This window comes from Pezoporus wallicus, unplaced genomic scaffold, assembly GCF_028554395.1.
Source record: "Pezoporus wallicus isolate ANWC-B61680 ecotype Strahan unplaced genomic scaffold, APGP_CSIRO_Pwel_v1 contig_4485, whole genome shotgun sequence".
NCBI classification, from domain to species: domain Eukaryota; kingdom Metazoa; phylum Chordata; class Aves; order Psittaciformes; family Psittacidae; genus Pezoporus; species Pezoporus wallicus.
Window position 1 is genome coordinate 113,134 of NW_026641983.1, and position 23,714 is coordinate 136,847.

The 23,714-nt window shown below is 39.2% G+C and overlaps 1 protein-coding gene across 1 annotated transcript in view; it reads left to right on the forward strand.

The window, feature by feature from the left end:
- EDIL3 (EGF like repeats and discoidin domains 3) overlaps positions 1-23,714 on the forward strand; it is a gene marked incomplete at its 5' end in the record, with an annotated part of 188,367 nt that overhangs the window by 47,064 nt on the left and 117,589 nt on the right. Inside the window, one exon of the mRNA XM_057426408.1 lies at positions 2,333-2,461. Coding sequence (XP_057282391.1) covers positions 2,333-2,461 — 129 coding nt within the window. The remainder of the gene's footprint in view (positions 1-2,332; positions 2,462-23,714) is intronic.

The following is a 23,714-nucleotide window of genomic DNA, read 5'->3' on the forward strand; positions in this document are numbered from 1 at the left end:
GACATGTTTTGGACTATACTGATTATATTGGCTAATATGACTGTAACTGCACAAAGAAGAACTCAAAAGAGCAGCAAAAGGAATAGATCTATTACTGGGAATGCACAATTAATCTTGTTGATGTTATTTTATATGAGCATGGATAAAAATGCCTGGAAAGTGTGCCATTGAATTCTACTGCTCATTAATATTGATCAAGTGTTGCTGTTCTCTTTGTGTTGGAAGCCATTTAAAGATTACCTACAAAAGTATTACAGTGCTATTGATTTAGAAAACCAAATCCCTGAAAAAACATTGTTTTTTGAAAACTGGTTGACAAGTTTGGATTTTTATTTTTTTGGTAAAGAAGGATGGTTTTGAACTTGCTGCTATAGATCCGAGTAATCGAGAATATTAATCAGATTGTCAGGAGATTAATTATCCAGCATTCAATGCAATGTTATTTAAATATGCCTATGGAAGTTAGTTGGGGCTTTTCATTGTCTGGCAAGAGCGCCAAATTTTATATACTATTTTTTTATTCTTAAATGTTATGACAGCAGGATTAGGGCCCAAATCCTTCAAGACACTGTATAGTTTGAATTAGGGATCAGATAGACTCAGTAAAAAAAGGAAAAAAAAGGAACCACATGCTTGATGGTTCATGCAGTTTAAATATCCTGAAGATGTGCGAACTCAGAGTATGGTCCTCTGGAGAACTAGGAGAAACAAGGCATGATAATACAGGCTTTTTAAAGTTTCAATCATTCATTCTTTTAGAATGCAGATTAGTCTAACTGATGTCCTTTTTTAGGAAATTAATGCTAACTAATGAAAATTAGATGGTTGTTGTTAGTAGCTTCAGCGCATTTATTTAGGATGTTTCATTGCTTCATTCAATCTTCCTGATTTTTTAATTTTTCACTAATTGCATTTAGAATAAGCTGCTGTATATTCACGTCTTTTATTTATTGCATCCATTGAGACATATCCTACATTTAATAATGTACAGAAGCATAACTTTTGTGGGATTATGTCCTGAAATAGACTGACATAAGTTTTAATAGAAATGTGCACATGGGTAGTTTCTCAAATTGCTATAACCACCGGGGCAATTATAACTAGGGAATGTGTTCTGACATCCTTGTCATTCTGTTAATTTTTATCTTTTTCGAATTAATATTTTCTTAGAGAGTGCAGCTTTCACTAATATGATGTTCTGAATGCTGTTGCTCTGAGCATCTGTCAAAGCTTGGGTTTGTAGTTGAAAACAAACTAGTAGGCAGAGCCTCAGAAACATTAACCTTATAGCTATTTTAAGTTGAAATCATTCAATTCCCAGTGCTGATTTTCTATAAATTATGCTGTGGAAAGAAGTTATTTTCTGTTCGGTTTTTTTGTTTGTTTGTGGTGTTCGGGCGTTGTTGTGTTTTTTTTTTTAATTCAGTTTTAAATGAGTGAATAATTATCACATTGCACTTCAATAAGCGAATAATACTTTTCTGTGTACATGGCAGAAGTTGCAAATAACATACTTTATGCTGAATTCATGAATCTTTTCACACACAAACTTGCACATGAGGCTTACCAGTCAGTGATCATCTGTTCTTTAAAGTGAGACTGAAAAAGAAAAATCATAAAAATATACATGCCACTAAATGAATAAACTTTAGATCTCAATTCAAAAACTGCTGTTACTTAAAGGTATGTATGGTCATTTCAAACCTATCAAATTAGATCTTCCTGCTGAAATTTTTGGTATCCTAGCACACAGTTAGTTAAAAAAAAAAATTTAAAAAAATGTAAGAAGACCTTTTTTGAAGTCAGCTTGAAGTGAGTATGTTAAAAGGCACTCGATGGAAATGGAATAGTTAGTTTAGTAGCTGCTAACTGCTGGCCCAGATAAAAAAGCTTTTGTTCATAATGTCACCCAAACACATAGCAAAGATCTCCTCAGACTACTAACTTGACATGTAGTGATTATTGAGGCATATTGTAGATGTCACACTGTACATGATAGGCACATTTTATTAATACATTATTTCCTCAGTGGTATAGAAGTTAGAATGCTTGTTATTTTTAATAGGAGAGCAAGATTTAGCTTCTCTATCTCCTGTCTTCTCTTGTATTAAAAAATAATATTATGATTAATGAGTAGTGACATGCTTCATATTTTTTCTTGTTCACAAAAAATCCTTGCTTGCAAGCTGTCCAAAATAAGTGAATGGTGTTTCTTAGCAGGTTGATAGAATATGGGATTTTACATCAGGGATTTTATTTCTTTAATGAAAGTATGCAAATTATGGAAATTATTATGGTTGTTATTATATGTATATACTTCTCTTTTTTTCAGGACCCTGCCTTCCTAATCCATGTCATAATGGTGGGATCTGTGAAGTTAGTGAAGCGTACCGAGGTGACACATTCAAAGGATATGTCTGTAAATGTCCACAGGGATTTAATGGGATTCACTGCCAGCACAGTAAGTTCCACACAGTAACTTTCATTGTATTTATAAATAGCAGCCTTTTTATTGCTTGCAGTGTTGAGGGTTGGTATTGGATCTGTTTTTTAAAAGAATATTAGTCTTTGGCCTTTGTATTACGTGTGGTGTTTTATATTATGAGTGAGATAATACTTACTTAAATTTCCCCTGCTTAAGCTTTAACCTGTTACTCCTTGTCCTATCACCACAGTCCCTAATGAAGAGTCCCTCCTCAGCATCCTTAGAGGCCCCCTTCAGATACTGGAAGGCTGCTATGAGGTCTTCACGCAGCCTTCTCTTCTCCAGGCTGAACAGCCCCAACATTCTCAGCCTATCTTCATATGGGAGGTACTCCAGCCCCTGATCATTCTTGCGGCCCTCCCCTGGAATTGTTCCAACAGTTCCATGTCCTTTTTATATTGAGGACACCAGAACTTCACACAATACTCCAAGTGAGGTCTCACAAGAGCATAGTAGAGGGGCAGGATCACCTCCTTTGACCTGCTGGTCACGCTCCTTTTGATGCAGCCCAGGATACAGTTGGCTTTCTGGGCTGCGAGCACACACTGCTGGCTCATGTTCATTTTCTCATCAACCAACACCCCCAAGTCCTTCTCTGCAGGGCTGCTCTGAATCTCTTCTCTGCCCAGCCTGTATCTGTGCCTGGGACTGCTCTGACCCAGGTGTAGGACCTTACACTTGGCATGGTTAAACTTCATGAGGTTGGCATCAGCCCACCTCACAAGCACGTCAAGGTCCCTCTGGACGGCATCCCTTCCCTCCAGCATACCAACCGAACCACACAGCTTGGTGTCATCGGCAAACTTGCTGAGGGCGCACTCAATCCCACTGTCCATGTCACCAACAACGATGTTGAACAAGACCAGTCCCAACACTGATCCCTGAGGGACGCTGCTCGTTACTGGTCTCCAGCCGGACATTGAGCCATTGACCACAACTCTTCGTGTGCGGCCATTCACCAAGTGGTCCACCTATCAAATTGATGTCTCTCCAATTTAGAGACAAGGATGTTGTGAGGGACAGTGTCACATGCTTTGCACAAGTACAGGTAGGTGACGTCAAATGCTCTACCCTTGTCACCAAGCACCTTGTTGTTCTTCATGTGCCTTAGCATGCCTTCCAGGAGAATCTGCTCCAAGATTTTGCCTGACTGGTCTGTAATTCCCCGGGTCATCCATTTTCCCCTTCTTGAAAATGGGGGTTGTATTTTCCTTTTTCCAGCCATGAGAAACTTCACCTGACTGCCATGATTTTTCAAATATGATGGACAGTGGCGTAGCAACTTCATTTGCCAGCTCCTTCAGGATCCGTGGATGATCTGCTTTATCTATTTGCACTTAAATAGAAGCTGGTTTGGTTTTTGGTTTGGTTGGTTTGGTGTTTTTTTATGTGCAACTCATTTAGGAAAAGTGCTTGCCTAAAGAGAAACTCGTGGCAAATTTTGTGTTTTGTGCAATAAAGCACACAGTATGTTTCTTAAAATCTCATGTTATTGTTGCATTTGGAAGCCAACTGTTACTGAGTTAGAAGGTTAAAGACTCAGTCATGGATCCAGTTCCATTTGCACATAAAACGTAAATCCACTCATTCAAATCAGAGTGGGTAAGCACTGAATCCAATCTGCCTTAATTATGTGCTCCGTTTATATGCTTGTCTATAATTTGAAGTGTCAGGAGCCAACGCAGTCCTGCTCAAATAACTACTTATATTCGTTATGTCCTTTATATACTGATTGGAAAGTGTCTTGAAACACCTTAAAATATGGATGTTCAGTTTCATTAACTGTTACCATACTCTTTCACTCAATTGCATAGATAACCTAGGCAGCTCCACTAACTTACTCTAGTTAAATTATGTCTACCCCTTCCACTAGGCACATGGAAAAGTTGCATATTTTCCACTCTTTTGGCTTCTCTTCCATCTAGCCCTGATTCTGGGGATGGCCATCCAGTGGAGCTGACTGCCAGCAACAGTCATACTGACTTCCTTTTGTTTTAATGGTCATATTTCATTCGAACACTCAGTAAAGAGAGGGGACTGAGTTCATGGTGCAATCCTGAAGGCAGAGGGTAGTTGTTGCCAGCCTTTAAGTAGTTCAAAAGTCTCAAGACTAAGAGAGTAGGCAAGATTATGATCCTGCTAATCAGCACAGTGTATTTATATCAAATTCAGAAGAAAGTAGAGCTTTCACACGGGTGATTCAGATTCACTGTGGGGAGACTAGAACCCAAAAAGACAGCTAAAGTGATTTAAGAAAAGTTTATGTGAACAGTTACTTTTCTGGGGGAGAATGAAATTCTGTTCTTTTCAGATAATCTGATTTAAGATGTGATAATAAATCATATACGATGAGTGTTCAGAAGATCTCTAAGAATGTCAGCTATGAGAAGCAGCAGATGAGGTCTCTGCATTCAGGAAGAAGTATGGGACTTCCAGCGGTGAACTTAATAAAACTCTTTTATATGATAGCACAAAGTTCCTTTGATACAAATTCCTCTGTTGCATAAAGTTTAGCAATTCAATTCTGAGCTCACTATAAACTGAGTAAAAAGTCTGTCAAAGTAGTTCCCTCATAAAAAAGGTAAATTAAAATTACCTCATTTCAAGACACATATCTTTATCTAAACTGCTTAGATTTCCAAAAATCTTATTATACTTCTTTTGTACAGGGTTTTTTATCTTGAGGTTCTTTTCATGTCTGATATTCTGTTCCTGAATCAATTAAGCAAGGTGATTGATTTTGCAGTCAGGGTACATTCCCAAAGCTGGTATTCTGTCATATGCATCAGCAGACATCCTGTCAGTATTTCTAATACTCCTTGACCTTTTACCCATATAAGTAATTAAAATTATAAATGAGATCATTAGTGATTTCACTGATTGTGTATTTATTGCAAAACTGATCTTAATTTTCAAATCTATAAAGATTGTGATTTCCCAGTGGCAAAAAAGGAAATTAAATTTCCCATTTCAGTGTTATCGAACCAGATGTCTGGAAAAGAAAGTCTACCACACGTAGAAACCTGGGCAGATTTTTGTGGTGATACCCAAGATCAGTATGTTCTTTAAATGCTCCTCTGTCACAAAAAAGCATCCACATACCTGCTTGATACGGATATAAGGACAGTGACTTTTAACTGTGGATCTGCAACTGGAAAGGCCAGTGGCCATGCATTTCTGACCAGTTGACATGATGCATGGTACACAGCTTCAGCTCTACCAACAAATTCAAATCCTAGTGACTTTTCTAGCTACTGGGAAGAAGTACTTGTGAGGAAAGTGTAGACCATCCTGTGGCACGGATTTTGTGTGTTAAAATGAGGGAGTGCTCTTGCTAAACCATTCCTCGCTGTAGTTTGGTGGTAGAGCATTCCAGAAACCATTCCCCACAGGTGGTTCTCATGCAGCTATGTTGTTTTGGAGGCCAGAACCAATTTTATCTCACACAGATGCAGTTTGTTCCAAGCCAGCAATCCCCATAGCTGAGTGGGCAAATTTAGTGTAGTGGGGTACATACAGTTGCACCATAGCAAATGTTAATCCCATGCTGATAGTCAGAATCTTTCCTTAGTTTCTCTTTAGGGGACCAATATCTATTTGAGGAGCTCTAAATCTAACCCAGGTTATTACTTTTTATTTTGATGGGGGTTAGTTTTCCTTTAAATTAGCTGTCTAATTTAATAGTTTTAGCAAATTATACTAGCAATAAGTTCTGTAGTAGTAATGAAGTAGTAATGAGCTACATAGTACAACAGCAAATCACACATGCAAGTAAGTACTAAGTGAGGCTGAAAAATAGTGACAGCAATTTTGGGACTATTGGAAGTAGGGGATTGTTTTCCCTAAAATCCAAACAAATATCTTAGTTAAAGCAGTAGGTGTCTGAGCTAAGACGACATGAAGCCCAGAGAGGAAACACGTTAAATGTCAAGTAATAGGCCAACACTGGATACTCCTCAGAAGGGGTCGTCGCCTTCGCCATGAAAACACCAAGCATAACTTGCCCCCCACTTGAAGATTTTATTTCATTCGTAATAGCCAGAGATGGGCTTAGAATCCCAGGTAGGATGCGTAATATCCTCTCTGATTTTGTTTCACTCTTGTTAACATTTGCTTATACAGTCTTGTTTATTCTTTTCATTCATAGACATTTCCAGTAGCATTTTTTTTTTCTTGGATTACTGACTGTAACAGTTTCCTGATGAAGTTTCATAGTCTCATTATGCTTTATATTGAAAAAAATCATTTTTCAATTTCAAACCTGCTGTCTTCCAGCATCTTTAACTATTTCTTTCTTTGTGTATTCTGTGTCCAGAAGAAGAGCAGCTTTTGAGTGCCTTCAGTATGCCACTTATTATTTTGCATACATTTGTCATGCTCTGTCTTATTTTTCCTGTGCAAACAGTTTTAAAATTGTTTCCTTTGCAGTTTTGCATGAGAGTCTTTCCAGGACTTCTAGACAGTTTCTCAGTGGCCTTCTCAAAATCTTTGTTGTTCTGTGATAACAGCTTACTGCGACAGTGACCTATATGGAAGACAAAGCTGCACCATTTCTTTGGTAGAAGATCCTTACCAGTGCTTTCTATATACTTTATGCAGCATTTTGTTTGAAGGTTCTTTTTGATTTTTCCTGTTTTAACCAGAACTGGATGTTGAGCTAAGACTTTTATTAAGCTGTCTTCTTTTCTTCCAAAAGATGTCATAGTGGAAGCAAATAGATCTGTCCAACTGCTTTAAGGTTTTATGGGGATATTGAACAGAGGAGTGGACTTCTTGTGACCTGTACACTGACTGAACTATACAGTGGATGGTACTTTTAAGAAGGCATGTGTTTCTGTAGTATCAAAGTCACTCAAGTTGTCAATAGACATACATTATAAACATCTTTTGTAGGAGAGTAAATTCTGTTCCTCTAATTACTGTCTTTCTTACGGATTAGTATTATTTTACTGTGGGAAGAAATTGCTATTCCAAAAATGCATGGATTGCTGTTTGATTGTGAAAGAAATTAGATTTGTTGATGTTCTGCATTGAAAAGATAACATATGGAGATGTGTTGCTCAACATGCAAATTCCTTTTTATATTTGAATGAGTAATGAATACTGAGTGAAAAAGTTATCTCTTCTAGTTCAATAATAGTTATCCCATTGCAATGACATCACACATTCTCTCTTTTATAATGTAAATATTGTAATGTGTGTTTTCAGTGGGTTTCCTCAGAGTGAGACGGTTTATATTTCGGAATACATTACACAAAGCTACTAGCAAACAGTCTTGCAAATTTTACATTTATGAATGAAAACACTTTTACAAAAAAAACAAACACAAATACTGCCTTTCAGAGGTTCAACAAGTAGACTGGTTTTTTGAAAGCAACATGTAAATGGTCTTACATGGCTTTGTGAAAGGAGAATGTGGATGAATATATGGATTATACTGTTAAAGTAATTTTGGAACAGATAAATATTGCAAGAAAATGATGAGTAGATTCAGGACTTACAGGAGTTTCTTCTGTAACAGACAGGGAAATAAACACTATGATTCATCTATGTCATACTTAGATAAGTTAAAACAGATAAACAGGATATTTCAAGTATATACATGATATCACAGTAATCATTCAAACTTTAGTTTACATCAGTAGAAAGTTTTCTTGGATAAGAACAGAAGCAGTAAATTAAGCATCTCTTGATTTGTTACACTCATTCTTTGTCACTTAATACTGCATTATTCCATGCAGAATCTACTGTATAAATATTTTTTATTTTCTTCAAGATCATGTGTTCAAACAAACAAAAACTGCTATCTAGAACCTCAATGTCATTTTATTCTTTTGTTTTTTCCTTTTGCAGGTTTCATACTTACCTTTCATACTTACAGAAAAGTATGTGTTCATTTCAGTTCTGTAATGAAAAGCGGTACAGGATTGTTTTCTTCACTGGAAATTTTGTGACATTAAGTGCTATTCTTCCCTTCCGTTTCAGAACTTGAGAAAATAAGCATTTCTTACTGCTTTGTGTTCTCTATTTCATTTTCCAAATTCAATATTCTCATTTTGGCAGCTTTCCGGAAGTGTGATGACTGTGCATTTTCTTTTTGTTCAGTCTTAGCTTACTCTGTGGGAATGGTCTCAATGCTATTGTAGCAATGATTTAGCAGAAAAAGGCTCTGCAAAGGAAAAGAGACTTTAAATTGAGTAACAGTAATGGAAAAAACTAAACTCACCTTGCTTGATAGTGTGGTCTTTTAAATAGTGTTACTGGTTCTGACTGTTTTCTGTTATCATAAAATTTTACCTTCACGTTTGTCAGTTGGACAAGCAGTGAACTTTATGAATAAGCCTGCTTTTCGTCTCTTTATATAACTTCATTTTTCCAATTGTCAGAGAATGCTTTTTATTGAGAGCAATATCGTTAGCTTTATGTAGTCATAAGCCTTTTCCTTAAATCTTTGAACAAGAGTTTCTTTGACATAGTCTTGTGATGCTAAGTGGCTTAATATTGAGGTGTTTCCAAATTATTACTTACACAATGTAACTTCAAGAAAGTGCATCAAGCAGAAACTCTTTAAGACAGTGTGTAACCAGATTATTGCATCAGTATGGAATTATTATTGTTGAATGTGTTGATACTTGCAGCTCTGGCCTGATAGATGATGTAGACTGTAGAATCATAGAATCATAGAATGGTTTGGGTTGGAAGGGACCTTAACGCTCATCCAGTTCCAACCCTCCTGACATGGGCAGGGACACCTTCCACTAGACCAGGTTGGTCCAAGCCCTTCCAACCTGGCCTTGAACACTGCGAGGGATGGGGCAGCCACAGCTTCTCTGGGCAACCTGTGCCATCTTCATTGTAAAATATTTCTAATTAATATCTAATCTAAATCTACCCTTTTTCAGTTTAAAACTATTGCCCTTTGTCCTGTCACTACAGGCCCTTGTAAAAACTCTCTCTCCATAGGTCTTACAAGCCCCCTTTTTACATTGAAAGGCTGCTCTAAGGTCTGCCAATAGCCTTCTCTTTTCCAGGCTTTTTTCCATGGGAGAAGCGTTCCAGCCCTCTGACTGCTATCATAGCTGTGCTGTGGAGGAGAATCCACTTTAACATGTTCATGTACTCCAGGTGGGGTCTCGCGAAAGTGGAGGGAGAGAATCTCCTTCCTTGACCTGCTGGCTATGTTTCTTTTTATGCAGCAAAGGATATGTCTGGCTTTGTGGTCTGTCATCACACATTCTGGCTCTTGTCCAATTTTTCATCCACTATTAATTCCCAGTTCTTCTCTGCAGGGCTTTTCTCAATCCATTTATGCACCAATCTGTATTGTTATTGGAGATTGCCCAAACCCAGGTGCATTACTTTGCACTTGGCCTTGGTGAATGTCATGCAATTCACATTGGCCCACTCTTCAGCCTTTCAAGATCCCTCTGGATGGTGTCTCTTCCCTCAAGCATGTCAACTACACCGCTCAGCTTGGCTTCATAGAATCCTAAATCATTTAGTTTCATGTTGTGGCGGCCCAAATGCAGGACCTGGCACTTTGCCTTGTTGAACCTCATACCACTGGCCACAGCCCATCCATGCAGCCTGTCCTGCTTCTTCTGCAGAGCCTTTCTGCCCTCAATAGATTAACACTCCTGCTTAATTTGGTCTCATCTGAAAACTGAGGATGCCCTCGATCTCCACATCCAGATCATTAATAAAGATATTAAACAAAACTGGACCTAATACTGAGCCCTGGAGAAACTACTTGTGTACCGACACCAACTGGGTTTAACTCTGTTCCCCACCACTGTTTGGGCCTGGCCATCCAGCCAATTTTTTACACAGTGGAAGGTATACCATGCAAGAGCCATGAGTAGCCAGTTTCTCCAGGAGAAACTGCAAACTTGCTGAAGGTGCACTCAGTCTCACACAAGAGAACAGTCAATGAACCACTGTAGAATTATGGTCAGCTAGAGGGAGAACACAGGAAAACTGGAGCTGAACTAAGCATCTGTTCTTTGTTCCTTCTCCCCGCTTTTTGTGCTCATTTGGGTAGGCTCAGCAATTGTGAAGGTTTAGGATCAGCACAGCCACACCACAGTTTTAAAGAAATTATTGCTTTTAGTCTTTGATGCATTCACAGATTCATTACAGATACACCAGCACATTTCTGTGAGGAAGATAATGAAGATAAATGAAGTCTTTATATGAAATCTCATTATTTAATGAGACAAAACTTATCATTACAATTTGTCACACAGTGGCAAATTCTGATCTGTCAGGAGGCACCTGTTAGAAAAAAAAATGGGCTTCTTAATTTATTTTTTTTTAATTTTTATTGTTCTGCTGCCATAGAAACCACTGTGCTCGACCATCTGTGTGTAGGTGTGTCAAGGATGCAGAATTAAAATACTGTGTTTGGTTTAGGAACCCGTGCTGGCACATGACTGTGCAGTTCCGTATTATTACAGAGAATATTAGTATTTCCATTGTTCATTGAACAAGTTGAATATTGCATGACTGACTTCAATCTTTGGAACATGAACATTTCACATGGCAATTTTTCTAAAAATTAAAAAAAAATTAGTAATCAGGTGGGGTTTTTTATATTGCAGAGCCAGTGAACAATCTGAAGAAGTCAAAGAACATTTTAAAGGGAAGATCCAAAGCCATATTCAATAGTGTAGCAACTCTTTTGAAATTATTAGTATTTATTCATGTGTATACACTTACAAGATCAGTGGATTTATTTGTAAGTAAGCAATATGCTGAGAGAGAGAAGGAAGACATAGCATCAGACTCATCACTTACACGTGCAAACCTTAAGAAGGCAGTATTTGGATTGAAGCTCAACATAATGAGATAATAGTCTAATAGTGTGTATACCAGTCTGCATTACAAATGTATTCCCTTTGTATTCATAAAATATCTCAAGCAAAACTCACAGTGCTGTCACATTTGCATATGAATATGCAGGATATTCTTCTCACTTGCATTTATTCTGATGTGTTAAATAACATACCATTATTTATGTTGGGCATCTGGATGAGTGTTTTAGTTTGAAGCAGAATAGCATTTTTTTAAAAAATCTCTTGATCATCACTACTTACTGTTCTTTGCTTCATGCGACAGCAGTCTCAGAGAACAAGAACCGGATCCCTTTGAGATAAAAAATAATCTAAAATATATTTATCTGGTAGTTAAAATTCCCTGTGTACACACTGGGCATTCCATCTACCCACCAGCCTAGAACAGAGAAAACATCCCTGAGTGTTGTCCCTCAGGGACTGGTGTTGGGACCAGTCTTGTTCAACATCTTTGTCAGTGACATGGACAGTGGTATTGAGTGCGCCCTCAGCAAGTCTGCAGATGACACCAAGCTGTGTGGTTCAGTTGTGTCGTGGTTTAAACCCAGTCAGGTAACTCTTTCACTCACTCCCCGCCTTCTTTCCCTATCCCTACTCCTGGAGGGACGAAGAAGAGACTCAAAAGAATGCAACTCCCACAAGTTGAGATGAGAACTAAGGTATAACACAAATCGCTACTGCTACCACCAATAATAGCAATGATAAAGGAAATAACAAGGGAAGAGAATACAACACCTCAGCACCAGCCGACCGGTAACTTGCCACCTCAGCCCGACCAAGCACTGACTGATACCTCCTCCAACCCTGCAGTCCCCCAGCCCTTCCGGCTAACTCCCAGTTACATCCTGGGCATGACGTACTGTGGTATGGAATACCTCTTTGGTCAGTTTGGGTCAAGTGTCCTGTCTCTGCTTCCTCCCAGCTTTCCCTCCTCGCTGGCAGAGCATGAGACTCACAAAGTCCTTGGCCAAACCAAAACATCATTGTTATCAGCTCTGTTCCCAGGCTGAAAGTCAAAACACAGCACTGCACCAGCTACCAAGAAGGGGAAAAATGACTGCTACTGCTGAACCCAGGACAGGTTGATACACTGGAGGGAAGGAATGCCATCCAGAGGGACCTGGACATGCTTATGAGGTGGGCTGATGCCAACCTTATGAAGTTTAACCATGGCAAGTATAAGGCCCTACACCAGGCACAGCTACAGGTTGGGCAGAGAAGACATTCAGAGCAGCCCTGTGGAGGACTTGGGGGTGTTGGTTGATGAGAAAATGAACATGAGCCAGCTTCAGTGTGTGCTCGCAGCCCAGAAATCCAGCTGTATCCTGGGCTGCATCAAAGGGAGCGTGACCAGAGGTTGAAGGAGGTGATCCTGCCCGTCTACTATAACCTGGTTTGTCCTATGTTTTTCTCCAAGTACACTGAAAACAATGAATAGATCTTGGTTATCTTCTTTTTCTTGACTTACTAATGTCTGACATAGGAGGCACGTGGTTTTCTAAAGTCTTATGATCTGTCCTGAATTCTGTTTAATCCTCTAGTATGATTACCTGATATTGCCAAAGTGTCCATCTTTCCTGAGAATATATCCCCATCAGACTTCAGTCTGAATGATCTTTCAGACCCAGCTGGTGTGAAAGTGTACAAACTAAACCACAAGAAAGGATTTTTAGTGGGATCAAGTCACCTCATGTAGCGAGGACTAGGTCCTGAGAAGTAGAGAGGCAGGAGCATCCAGAGGGATATATTTCCAGCAGATGAGATATAATTCTGAAAGTGATAAACCCCCTTCAATAACTACTGTTAATAAAGGCATACATACTCTTAAGGCTTTCTAGAGGAGCTTACTAGTTCTTACTGCGGTACTTTTTTTGCCCAGGTGCACATAGTTTCAGTAGTTGTTTATCATCTCAGAAGGACTTCTGCTGGGATCTGTGCTTGGCCATGAATAAGCAAAAATGATAGCATTCAGAAATTGCTCCTTTACAACAAAGCATTAGCAGTGAATTGTTCCGCGGTCCGGATCTGTACACATTACCCCATAAAAGAGAATTTAAATAGCTATTCACCTGCAAATAATAGACAGGGTTTGTAATATTGTCAGATTTCATTTTATCCTCTACGCAAGTCAGCAAAGCATCTGGTTCTGAAAATGTATTCTATGTGATCTTTTTGTGTATCTAGCAGAGCTGTTTATGCATGTAGTCCTTACTCTCATGTAGTTCATAGAGCTTATTTAGAATCAATATTCTCTTCCATACCAGTACTTTTCATTTCTAGAAAGAAATCAGTATGCTCTTTTCTTATCCTTTCCATTTTCTTTGTCAGCCATACTTAATATTTAAGGAACCTTCAGAATAATATTGCAGGAAATATACCCCAAATTTAGGAAAAAAGTGAAAGGTGAAAAGAACCTTTGCCTGAATGTAAAATTCAGAGTTTACAGTATTTATTTCTGACTTCATTATTTCAGAACTCTAACAGAAACTCCTGCCATTTCTCAGCAAATATAGAGATCTTTCACAGGCATTGTGCCACCCAGGGCCCTGAGTTATGATACAGATAATATGTATAGACTAGAAGGCAATTCCTAAACTTCTAAACATAGGTGTGGAAAATGGATAAACCTATTTGGATCATCAAGCAAAGGTGACATTGCATGGGCCAGCTGCCATAAATAGAAGTTCCCATTCTGAGGTGTTTTTAGCGCAGGGCATATACATCTGAGTCATGAAGAGCAACCAAAGTATATGCATCTGAGATAACAGAGCTGTCAGTGAGATGGAGACAGAAGTCACTGCAAGAAGTATTTCCCCTCCTATGCTAGACAGTTGTTGGTGATGTGGGGAAATTACTTCATACACATTTTGCATCTTTTACAGGGAAGGAGGTGTGATTTTCCTTTTATTCTTTGCAGAGGAGACCAGGAGATTACCATAGTCCAAATGATAAAATGATTCATAAATGGTTAGCAAATGAGTATTTGCCACAGATAATACATACTATATAAGTGGCATATATGCCATATGCATATGTTACAGAATGGTTTAGGTTGGAATGATCTGAAGGTGCTTTCTAACCCTAACTATTCTATGATTCTGTGATTTTTGAAGGTCCCTTCCAACACCAACCATCCTGTGATTCTTTGCCTCCCAAATGCTGAGTAGAGGGAAGGATCAACCCCTCTACCTGATGGCAATGCTCTGACTAATGCAGCCCAGGAGACTGTTGGTCTTCTTTGCCATGAGGGTGTATGGCTGTCTCACAGACCCCCAGGCCTTTGTCTGCCAAGCTGCTTTCCTGCTGGGCAGCCTTCTCCAGTGTACGGGTGCCTGCTAGTGTTCCTCCCCAGAGGGAAGACTTTGCACTTCACCTGGTTGAACTTCATGAGGTTTATGCTCATCCCATTTCTCCAGCCTGTTGAGGTCCCTCTGGGTGGCAGCACAACCCTCTGTCGTCAGCCACTCCTCCTAGTTTTCTGTCAGCAGCAAATTTGCTGAGGGTGTTCTCTGTCTTGATCCTGTCTAGGTCATTAATGAACACATTGGATAGTGTTGACCCGTGTATTGATGCCTGGGATATCACAGTATCACAGCATCACAGTATGCTAGAGATAGGAAGGGACCTCCAAAGATCATCTAGTCCAATCCCCCTGCCGGAGCAGGAACACTTAGATAACGTTACACAGGAATGTGTCCAGGCGGGTTTTGAATGTCTCCAGGGAAGGAGACTCCACAACCTCCCTGGGCAGCCTGTTCCAGTGTTCCGTCACCCTCACTGAGAAGAAGTTTCTTCTCAAGTTTAAGTGGAACCTCTTGTGTTCCAGTTTGTACCCATTACCCCTTGTCCTATCATTGTTTGCCACTGAGTAGAGCCTGGCTCCATCCTCATGACACTCCCCCTTTATATATTTATAGACACTAATAAGGTCACCCCTCAGTCTCCTCTTCTCCAAACTATAGAGACCCAGCTCCCTGAGTCTTTCCTCATAAGGGAGATGCTCCACTCCCTTAATCATCTTCGTTGCCCTGCGCTGGACTCTCTCCAGCAGCTCCCTGTCCTTCTTGAACTGAGGGGCCCAGAACTGGATACAATATTCAAGATGGGGTCTCACCAGGGCAGAGTAGCGGGGAAGGAGGACCTCTCTCGACCTACTAACCACCCCCTTCTAATACACCCCAGGATGCCATTGGCCTTCTTAGCCACAAGGGCACAGTGTTGGCTCATGGTCATCCTGTCATCCACTAGGACCCCCAGGTCCCTCTCCCCTACACTGCTAACAGGTCGTTTCCCAACCTATACTGGAACCTGGGGTTGTTCCTGCCCAGATGCAGGACTCTACACTTTCCCTTGTTATATTTCATCAAGTTATTCCCTGCCCAACTCTCCAGCCTGTCCAGGTCTCGCTGGATGGCAGCACAGCCTTCTGGCGTGTCAGCCACTCCTCCCAGCTTAGTGTCATCAGCAAACTTGCTGATAGTACACTCAATTCCCTCATCTAAATCGTTGATGAATATATTAAATAATACCGGTCCCAGTACTGACCCTTGAGGCACTCCACTAGTTACAGGCCTCCAACTAGACTCAGCCCCATAGACTACAACTCTCTGGCTTCTCTCCTTCAGCCAGTTCGCAGTCCACCTCACTACCTGATCATCCAGTCCACACTCCCTCAATTTAGCCATGAGGATGCTGTGGGAGACTGTGTCAAATGCTTTGCTGAAGTCAAGGTAGACCACATCCACCGCTCTGCCATCATCCATCCACCGTGTTATTTCCTCATAAAAGGCTAAGAGATTGGTCAAGCATGATTTCCCCTTGGTGAAGCCATGTTGACTGCCCCTCATAACCCTCTTATCCTTGATACGCCTTCAGATGGCACCAAGGATAAGGTGTTCCATCACTTTCCCAGGGATGGAGGTGAGGCTGACCGGTCTATAGTTACCCGGGTCCTCCTTCTTGCCCTTTTTGAAGACTGGAGTGACATTTGCTTTCCTCCAGTCCTCCGGCACCTCTCCCGTTTCCCAAGACTTGGTAAAGATGATGGAGAGTGGTCTAGCAATGACTTCCGCCAGTTCCCTCAGCACCCGCGGGTGCATCCCATCTGGACCCATGGATTTATGGATGTCCAGATTGCTCAACTGGTCTCTAACCCATTCCTCATCAACTAAGGCAAACCGCTCTGTTGACCTGACTTCATCTAAGGTCTCAGGGGTACAGGGCTCTTCAGGACTGCCTGCAGCAGAGTAGACAGAGAGAAAGAAGGCATTCAGTAACTCTGCCATGTCTGTATCTTCTGTCACCAGGGCACCCATCCCGTTCATCAGTGGCCCTACATTGCCTCTGGTGTTAGTTTTGTCTGTCATGTATTTGAAAAAGCTCTTTTTGCTGTCCTTGACCCTTCTCGCCAGGTTTAATTCTAAGGATGCCTTAGTCCTTCTAGCTGCCTTCCTACATCCTCTAGCAGCAGCCTTATATTCCTCCCAAGTGGCCAGCCCCTCCTTCCATGACCTGTAAACTCTCCTCTTCCACTTGAGCATACCCAGCAATTCCCTATTTAGCCACGCGGGTCTCTTGACCCTCTTCCTTGACTTCCTACGTGTCGGGATGCTCTGATCTTGAGCACAGAAAAATGCCACCAGTGATATGCCTCCCACTAGACTTCATACCACTGATCACCATCTTCTGGGTCCAACTCTTCAGGCTGTTTCAATTCACCTCACTGCCCACCTATCTTAAGTGATTTATAAATGTTTTCTTAATCTGTTAAATGTCTCTGTAAGTTAAATGTAAGAAATTGTGGTACTTCACAGCCACAAGAGTGGAGAAAAGGTTAGAGAACTCTGCCAGAAGATCTAACCCATTCTCCTCTTTCCAGTGCTAGATTATTTCTGTGATTTAATCTAAAAAGAAGATTCACAACCAGTAAAATATATTTATGAGCAACTAGAAGTATGTATCTGAGAGGTATTAGCAAAGAGTAAAATTTACCTTTATGCAGCACAATTATGTGGACTTACGCACCATAAGTGCACTGAAGTCCCATGGACCACTGTTTATGAGGGCTTAAATGAGATGTATATAGATTGGCCATAAAAGAATACACTTCATGCCGTATATCAAATACAGACGTGAACAAATATAACCGTCTGGTTTTAGTCATTTTAGAACATCCATTGTCATATCCTCCATGACTTGTCCGTCTAATAACATTTTTCAAAACACAATGCCATAAGTGTACTCATGTGAAAATGATATATCGCTATGCTCATGCTGTTCTGAAATGCATAAACAACTGTATTTTGAAAGAATACAATTATTTTGGCATACCTGAAGGGAAATACACTAATTTACTGATCTGGGTTCAGACTTGCTTTGAAAATAAATGGACTCCTTGCCATGAGCCCACCTCAGTATTTTAACAAATAATCCAGTTAGCAGTTACACTCTAATGCCGAATAATTTAAGTTTACTCATGTAGTTGAGATTTTTGGAGCATTGTTGGTAATAAAAAATGATTCATGTTGATTCACTTTTTAATTAGATTTTTTTCTCAACTACAGTTAAAATGATTGGTCAAATGCTTCTTTTATAAATAGCCAATTATTTTATTAAGGTTCATTGGAAATTCGAGGAATTGTTGCCCTGAAGACAGGGCAAAGTTACAGTGTAAACTTAAATTGTAAGTGTACTCAATGGGACAGAGGTTTTCATCCCCAGTGTTCATCAAAAGTATTTAAAAATGGAAAATCTGTTTCAATTTGTATAAAAAACTTTAAAGTACCAACTCTTTTAAAACTAGTAAGAAGGGTCCTGAGAATGTCATTCCAAAATTCTATTAAATTTAAATTACCTCAGATGAACAAGCATTATACATGCATTTAAACAGGTAAAAAGAAGATCGGAAAATACTGACATAGTCCAGTATTAGAAGTATGACTCCACAGAGAAAATGATACTTTTTAGTGACTACAACTAAAAGATACAAATTTTTCAAGAAAGAAAGTGGGCATCTATGCAGACTCCAATTTCATTGTACTATCAGAGCAATAGCCTGTTTTCTCATTTATTTTATGGGAGCTATTAAAGCAGAAATAGGGATATAAAGGTAAGCTCAAAAAAGTATGAAAATAAAGATGCAAATATTGCTGTGAATGTAACAAGATGTGTTATTACTATGGCAAAGATTCCTGTAGAGCCCTAACTTATCTAGAATTCGCTCAAAGTGCTTTGAAGTAAACAGGCACCTTTATACTCTGTCTAGAAGCTCCCACTAGATTTTTGTGACATGAGTTCTGTGATGTCACCATTCTTTTTTGTAGTTTCCAGTAGATTCAAAAGAAAACATTGAAAGAAACTTTTCGTGTGTAAAAATACAGAAATAATTCATATGTGCTGTGCATTTTCTGTTTTCAGGAAACTAACTTTGAAAAAAGCAATCAAATAACTGAATTTTAAGAGATGTCTCCCCTGTGCTCAAATTCCATTGAATATATCCAGTTGAGATTTAATAATCATAGAATCATAGAATTGTTAGGGTTGGAAAGGACCTTAAGATCATCTAGTTCCAACGCCCCTGCCATGGGCAGGGACACCTTAGGCTAAATCATATCACCCAAGGCCTCGTCCAGCCTGGCCTTGAACACTGCCAGGGTTGGAGCATTCACAACCTCCCTGGGCAACCTATTCCAGAGCCTCACCATCCTAACAGGAAAGAATTTCCTTCTTATATCCAACCTAAACTTCCCCTATTTAAGTTTTAACCCATTACCCCTTGTCCTATCACTACAGTCCCTAATGAAGAGTCCCTCCCCAGCATCCCTATAGGCCCCCTTCAAATACTGGAAGGCTGTTATGAGGTCTCCACTCAGCCTTCTCCAGGCTGAACAGCCCCAACTTTCTCAGCCTATCTTCATACGGGAGGTGCTCCAGTACCCTGATCATCCTTGTGGCCCTTCTCTGGACTTGTTCCAACAGTTCCATGTCCTTTCTATGTTGAGGACACCAGAACTGCACACAATACTCCAAGTGAGGTCTCACGAGAGCAGAGTAGAGGGGCAGGATCACCTCCTTCGACCTGCTGGTCATGCTCCTTTTGATGCAGCCCAGGATACGGTTGGCTTTCTGGGCTGGAAGCTCACACTGAAGCCTGCTCATGTTCATTTTCTCATCAACCAACACCCCCAAGTCCTTCTCCTCAGGGCTACTCTGAATCTCTTCTCTGCCCAACCTGTAGCTGTGCCTGGGATTGCCCCAACCCAGGTGTAGGACCTTGCACTTGGCATGGTTAAACCTCATGAGGTTGGCATCAGCCCACCTCACAAGTGTGTCAAGGTCCCTCTGAATGGCATTCCTTCCCTCCAGGGTATCAACCCAACTACACAGCTTGGTGTCATCAGCAAACTTGCTGGGGGCACACTCAATCCCACTGTCCATGTCAGCAACAAAGATGTTAAACAAGACCGGTCCCAACACCAATCCCTGAGGGACACCACTCGTTACTGGTCTCCAGCCGGACATTGAGCCATTGACTACAAGTCTTTGTGTTCGGCCATCCAGCCATTTCTTTATCCACAGAGTTGTCCATCCATCAAATTGATGTCTCCCCAGTTTAGAGACAAGGATGTCGTGTGGGACAGTGTCGAATGCTTTGCACAAGCCCAGATAGATGACATCAACTGCTCTACCCCTGTCCATCAGCTCCGCAGCCCCATCATAGAAGGCCACCAAATTGGTCAGGCAGGATTTCCCCTTAGTGAAGCCATGCTGGCTGTCACCAAGCACCTTGTTGTTTTTCATGTGCCTTAGCATGCCTTCCAGGAGAATCTGCTCCAAGATTTTGCCAGGCACAGAGGTGAGACTGACTTGTCTGTAATTCCCCAGGTGATATATAATATGCAACAAATTTACTTCATGGGAATATGCTTCAGTTCTTTTAAGATGTTTCACACCACGGTCTTGCCACTAATGTATTAGTGCTTGTATTAGTGCTTGTATTTTTATAGTCCTGGTTAAACAAAGGGACAGTTACAGCTGATGTTACAGCTTATTTTTTGTTCACATTAACTACAGCCAAAATCTGATTCAGAAACAGGTATGAAACTTTCTTAAACCTACAATTAACCTATAGCTACTTATCTCTTTTGTATTTTTTAAACCAAAATTGAAGGTGACCTACCTGTGCTTGCAAACATTTGGGTGATGCTTATTAATTTTGTTTAAATACAATTTAATTTATTAATATATTTATTTTAGCTTTTTAGAAAAAAAGTTACTTTGTCTTCATCTAGGAGACATTTACAATTTAGATTTGTTTTACTAAAACACAGAAATATGAGAAAGAACAGTTTAATGACTCTTTGTTTTCCACCCAATATTTTACCAGTCTCCTACTCTTAAAGGAGAGGTGTGCTTCTAAATTTGAATTGCTGTAATCCTTCAAATTTTATCATTTAAGTGAGTAGGTCAGTGTTTCAATAGCCATATTAAATTCAATTGAGTCTGCTGAGTCAGATTCTTTACCAAATAAAGCTGGTATAATTTTATTCTTTTCAGTGGAGCCTTACGATTTAATGTCTCATTAAAAAAATATCGTACTTGAGCAAATTGGTACAAATCTATAATAACAAAAAAGAGTACCTAATCTGATTTTCATGGTATTTGTTAGGAAAGTAATAAAAGTATGTATATCTGAAAGCTTATGTTTAAACAATAACAAGATATTGCAAACTTTTGCAAGCAAAATCGTACACTCTGTGGTATTACTCATACAGTACTTATTCATGTAATTTAATCTTTCAGGATCAATACAGAATAAAGGGAAAAAATATGGAGAATGCAGTTAAAAAACTATAAAAACTATCAAACAACTTCAAGAAAATCCTAGACTTAAGGTCCAGCTAAAACATAAATATTCCATACTACATGTTTCTTTATCATACCGATTTCCAAATATAAAGGTGTTAGAACATGGTTTTAGTTATCAGCAACTTTTATTCTGAAGAAGAACTGGGTAGGAAAGTTCCTAAGTTTTCTAGTTTTCTTAAAAAATAAAAATAAAGTTGGGGGGCGGAGGGGTGTCATGTTTATAGAATTGGGAATTGTTCTTTATCCAGTGTATAGCTTTGGGTCTTAATGGAAGCCACTATGATGCTTAGGTTATAACCAATTGATCTTCAGCTCCTGTCTGTTTTCTATATACTGAATTGGCTTTCTTAGGGAGAGAAAAAAAAAACACATTAGCAATATTAGTAAGGCATAACAGGTTTCTGTCTAAATCAGTGTTCCTAATAAAGGCCAAGCAGTCTTCCATAATGAACTCTTGAACCTATAGGCCAGCTATTCTATCAAGACAGAAGACTGGTTAAAAACATGACTTAGAGTTGAGATGAGATGAGCATGCCAAGTGTAATCAGAAAGCCAAAATGTGTATCAAATCAAAGGATAAGGAAAGAATGTGCTTGTCAGCAGGAGAGAACTTCAGGAAGCCTGTAATGCAAAAGATAGTTCTGGATCAGAAACAAGGGTTCAGGTGGCAGGAACCAGGAATTTGAGCTATGTAATGAACAAGTAAGCAGGGAACAGGAACAAGATAATGGTGTGCATTTGCAGCCAAAACACAAGCTGCATTGGCAAAAACAACTGATTGAGCTTACGAGTTCCTTCATCACAGAAAGTCAGGTTTACAAGTAGTAGCTGGCTGAAGAACTCAAATTACTGGAATTTTTAATTTTTTTTATTATAACAGTTAAATAATTTATATAGCCATTTAATCTGGGGTGATTTTTCAGGAAAACAGATGTGACTCTATTTAGGTAAAGTCCAAAATGAGGATTATGTGTATTTGATTATATTGTATTTGCAAGGACAGTACTAGTTTTCATTCGTGTTTGTTAAATACTTGAAGGATTTAAATATATATATAAATAATTCAACAAAAAAGGAAAAAGCCCTCATGATGGATTCTCCAACTCGCTATGTAATACAGCAAAGTTCTGTTTTACTTGCCCAGTTTCTGACACCATACTTCTGTTCCATGGTGCACAATGACTGTGCTTCAAACAGAAGTGTGCTTAATAGCTTTATAGTTCTGTTTTGATTTTAGGAGGCAGGAAATGTAAATTTAATCATCTTCAGTATAAAAAGAAACCTTCACATAGCCTTTCTTTATTAATCAACTGTCTTAGACTTTCAAGCTATTAGTATTCAAGGACAATCTATTTTTAGAAAATGGTCAGTGTTTCCTTGTTCCTGAACCACTATTCATTTGATAATCCATCTTCAGTAGAGAAATACTGGGGGATTGGGCACGGACAGTAGTGGGTTTTCAGGGCTTAGGGGTTTTTATATGGATTTGGGGGTTTTTTAGCCAATCTGGAAACTGTGTAGAAAGTGTCTGGCACTTCAAACTCTTCAGAAGTCCATTTCACTTAGTATCTAAGTCTTACTAGGTTCCTCTGTGAGTAACTCTGAATTCTCTGTTAGTATCCAGGTATCTGCATTTTAGCCACTACAATGCATAATACTGTTAATGTGAATTACACTTCAAAATCTGACCTGGCACAAAACATAAGTTTACCTGAAAAATCATGAGTAACCTACAGTGATTGTATTAGTTTATTTATTTTAAAAGCATGTCCTTGCCACATAAGTAGGTTGATTGCATAGTCAGTGAAGAATTTTTATCTGGCAACATACAGAGAGGTTTTCTTTAGGAGTCTTTATTGTCTTTAGGAGCAGCTACTCCAGAAAATGTAATTTTAAAATTCTATTTGAAGTTATTTCTAATCATGATGATACAACAAAGTTTAAAAGGAAATATATGTGTTTGAGAAGAAAGAAACACACCAGCTGGTGTAAAGTTTAGTATCGTAATTGGAATGTCTCGGAATTTGTATAAAATCTGACCACAATTTGCAGGAACTACTTTTAATTAAGTCTTCTACATCTGCACGTTTAACCAAATGAAATAATGAATAATAAATTAAATAATTCTGTAGAACTTATGCTTTTTTCTTTAACACATTTCAGTTCATTATCTTTCCAACTAAACATCTGTTCTAGTATCAAATAGGATGCCACAATAAGCTAGTATTTCTTCATTCATCAAATATGACATGTTTGAACTGCTGGGACTAAAGGTTCTCAAATTACTGGAAAAAAAATCACTGTGGGATCCAAGTTACAAAGATAATAATAAAGAACTTACATCTTTCCTGCATTGATCATAGATAATTGCTCTATACATAGGATTGCTTTAAAGGTGTCTGGTACTTAAGGTTCAGTCTGTTTTCGACATCGTCGCATAGACAACATGTAATATTCTGGAAAGCTGTGCATTTTTTCCTACATATTTTGATAGGAACAACAAATTAGAA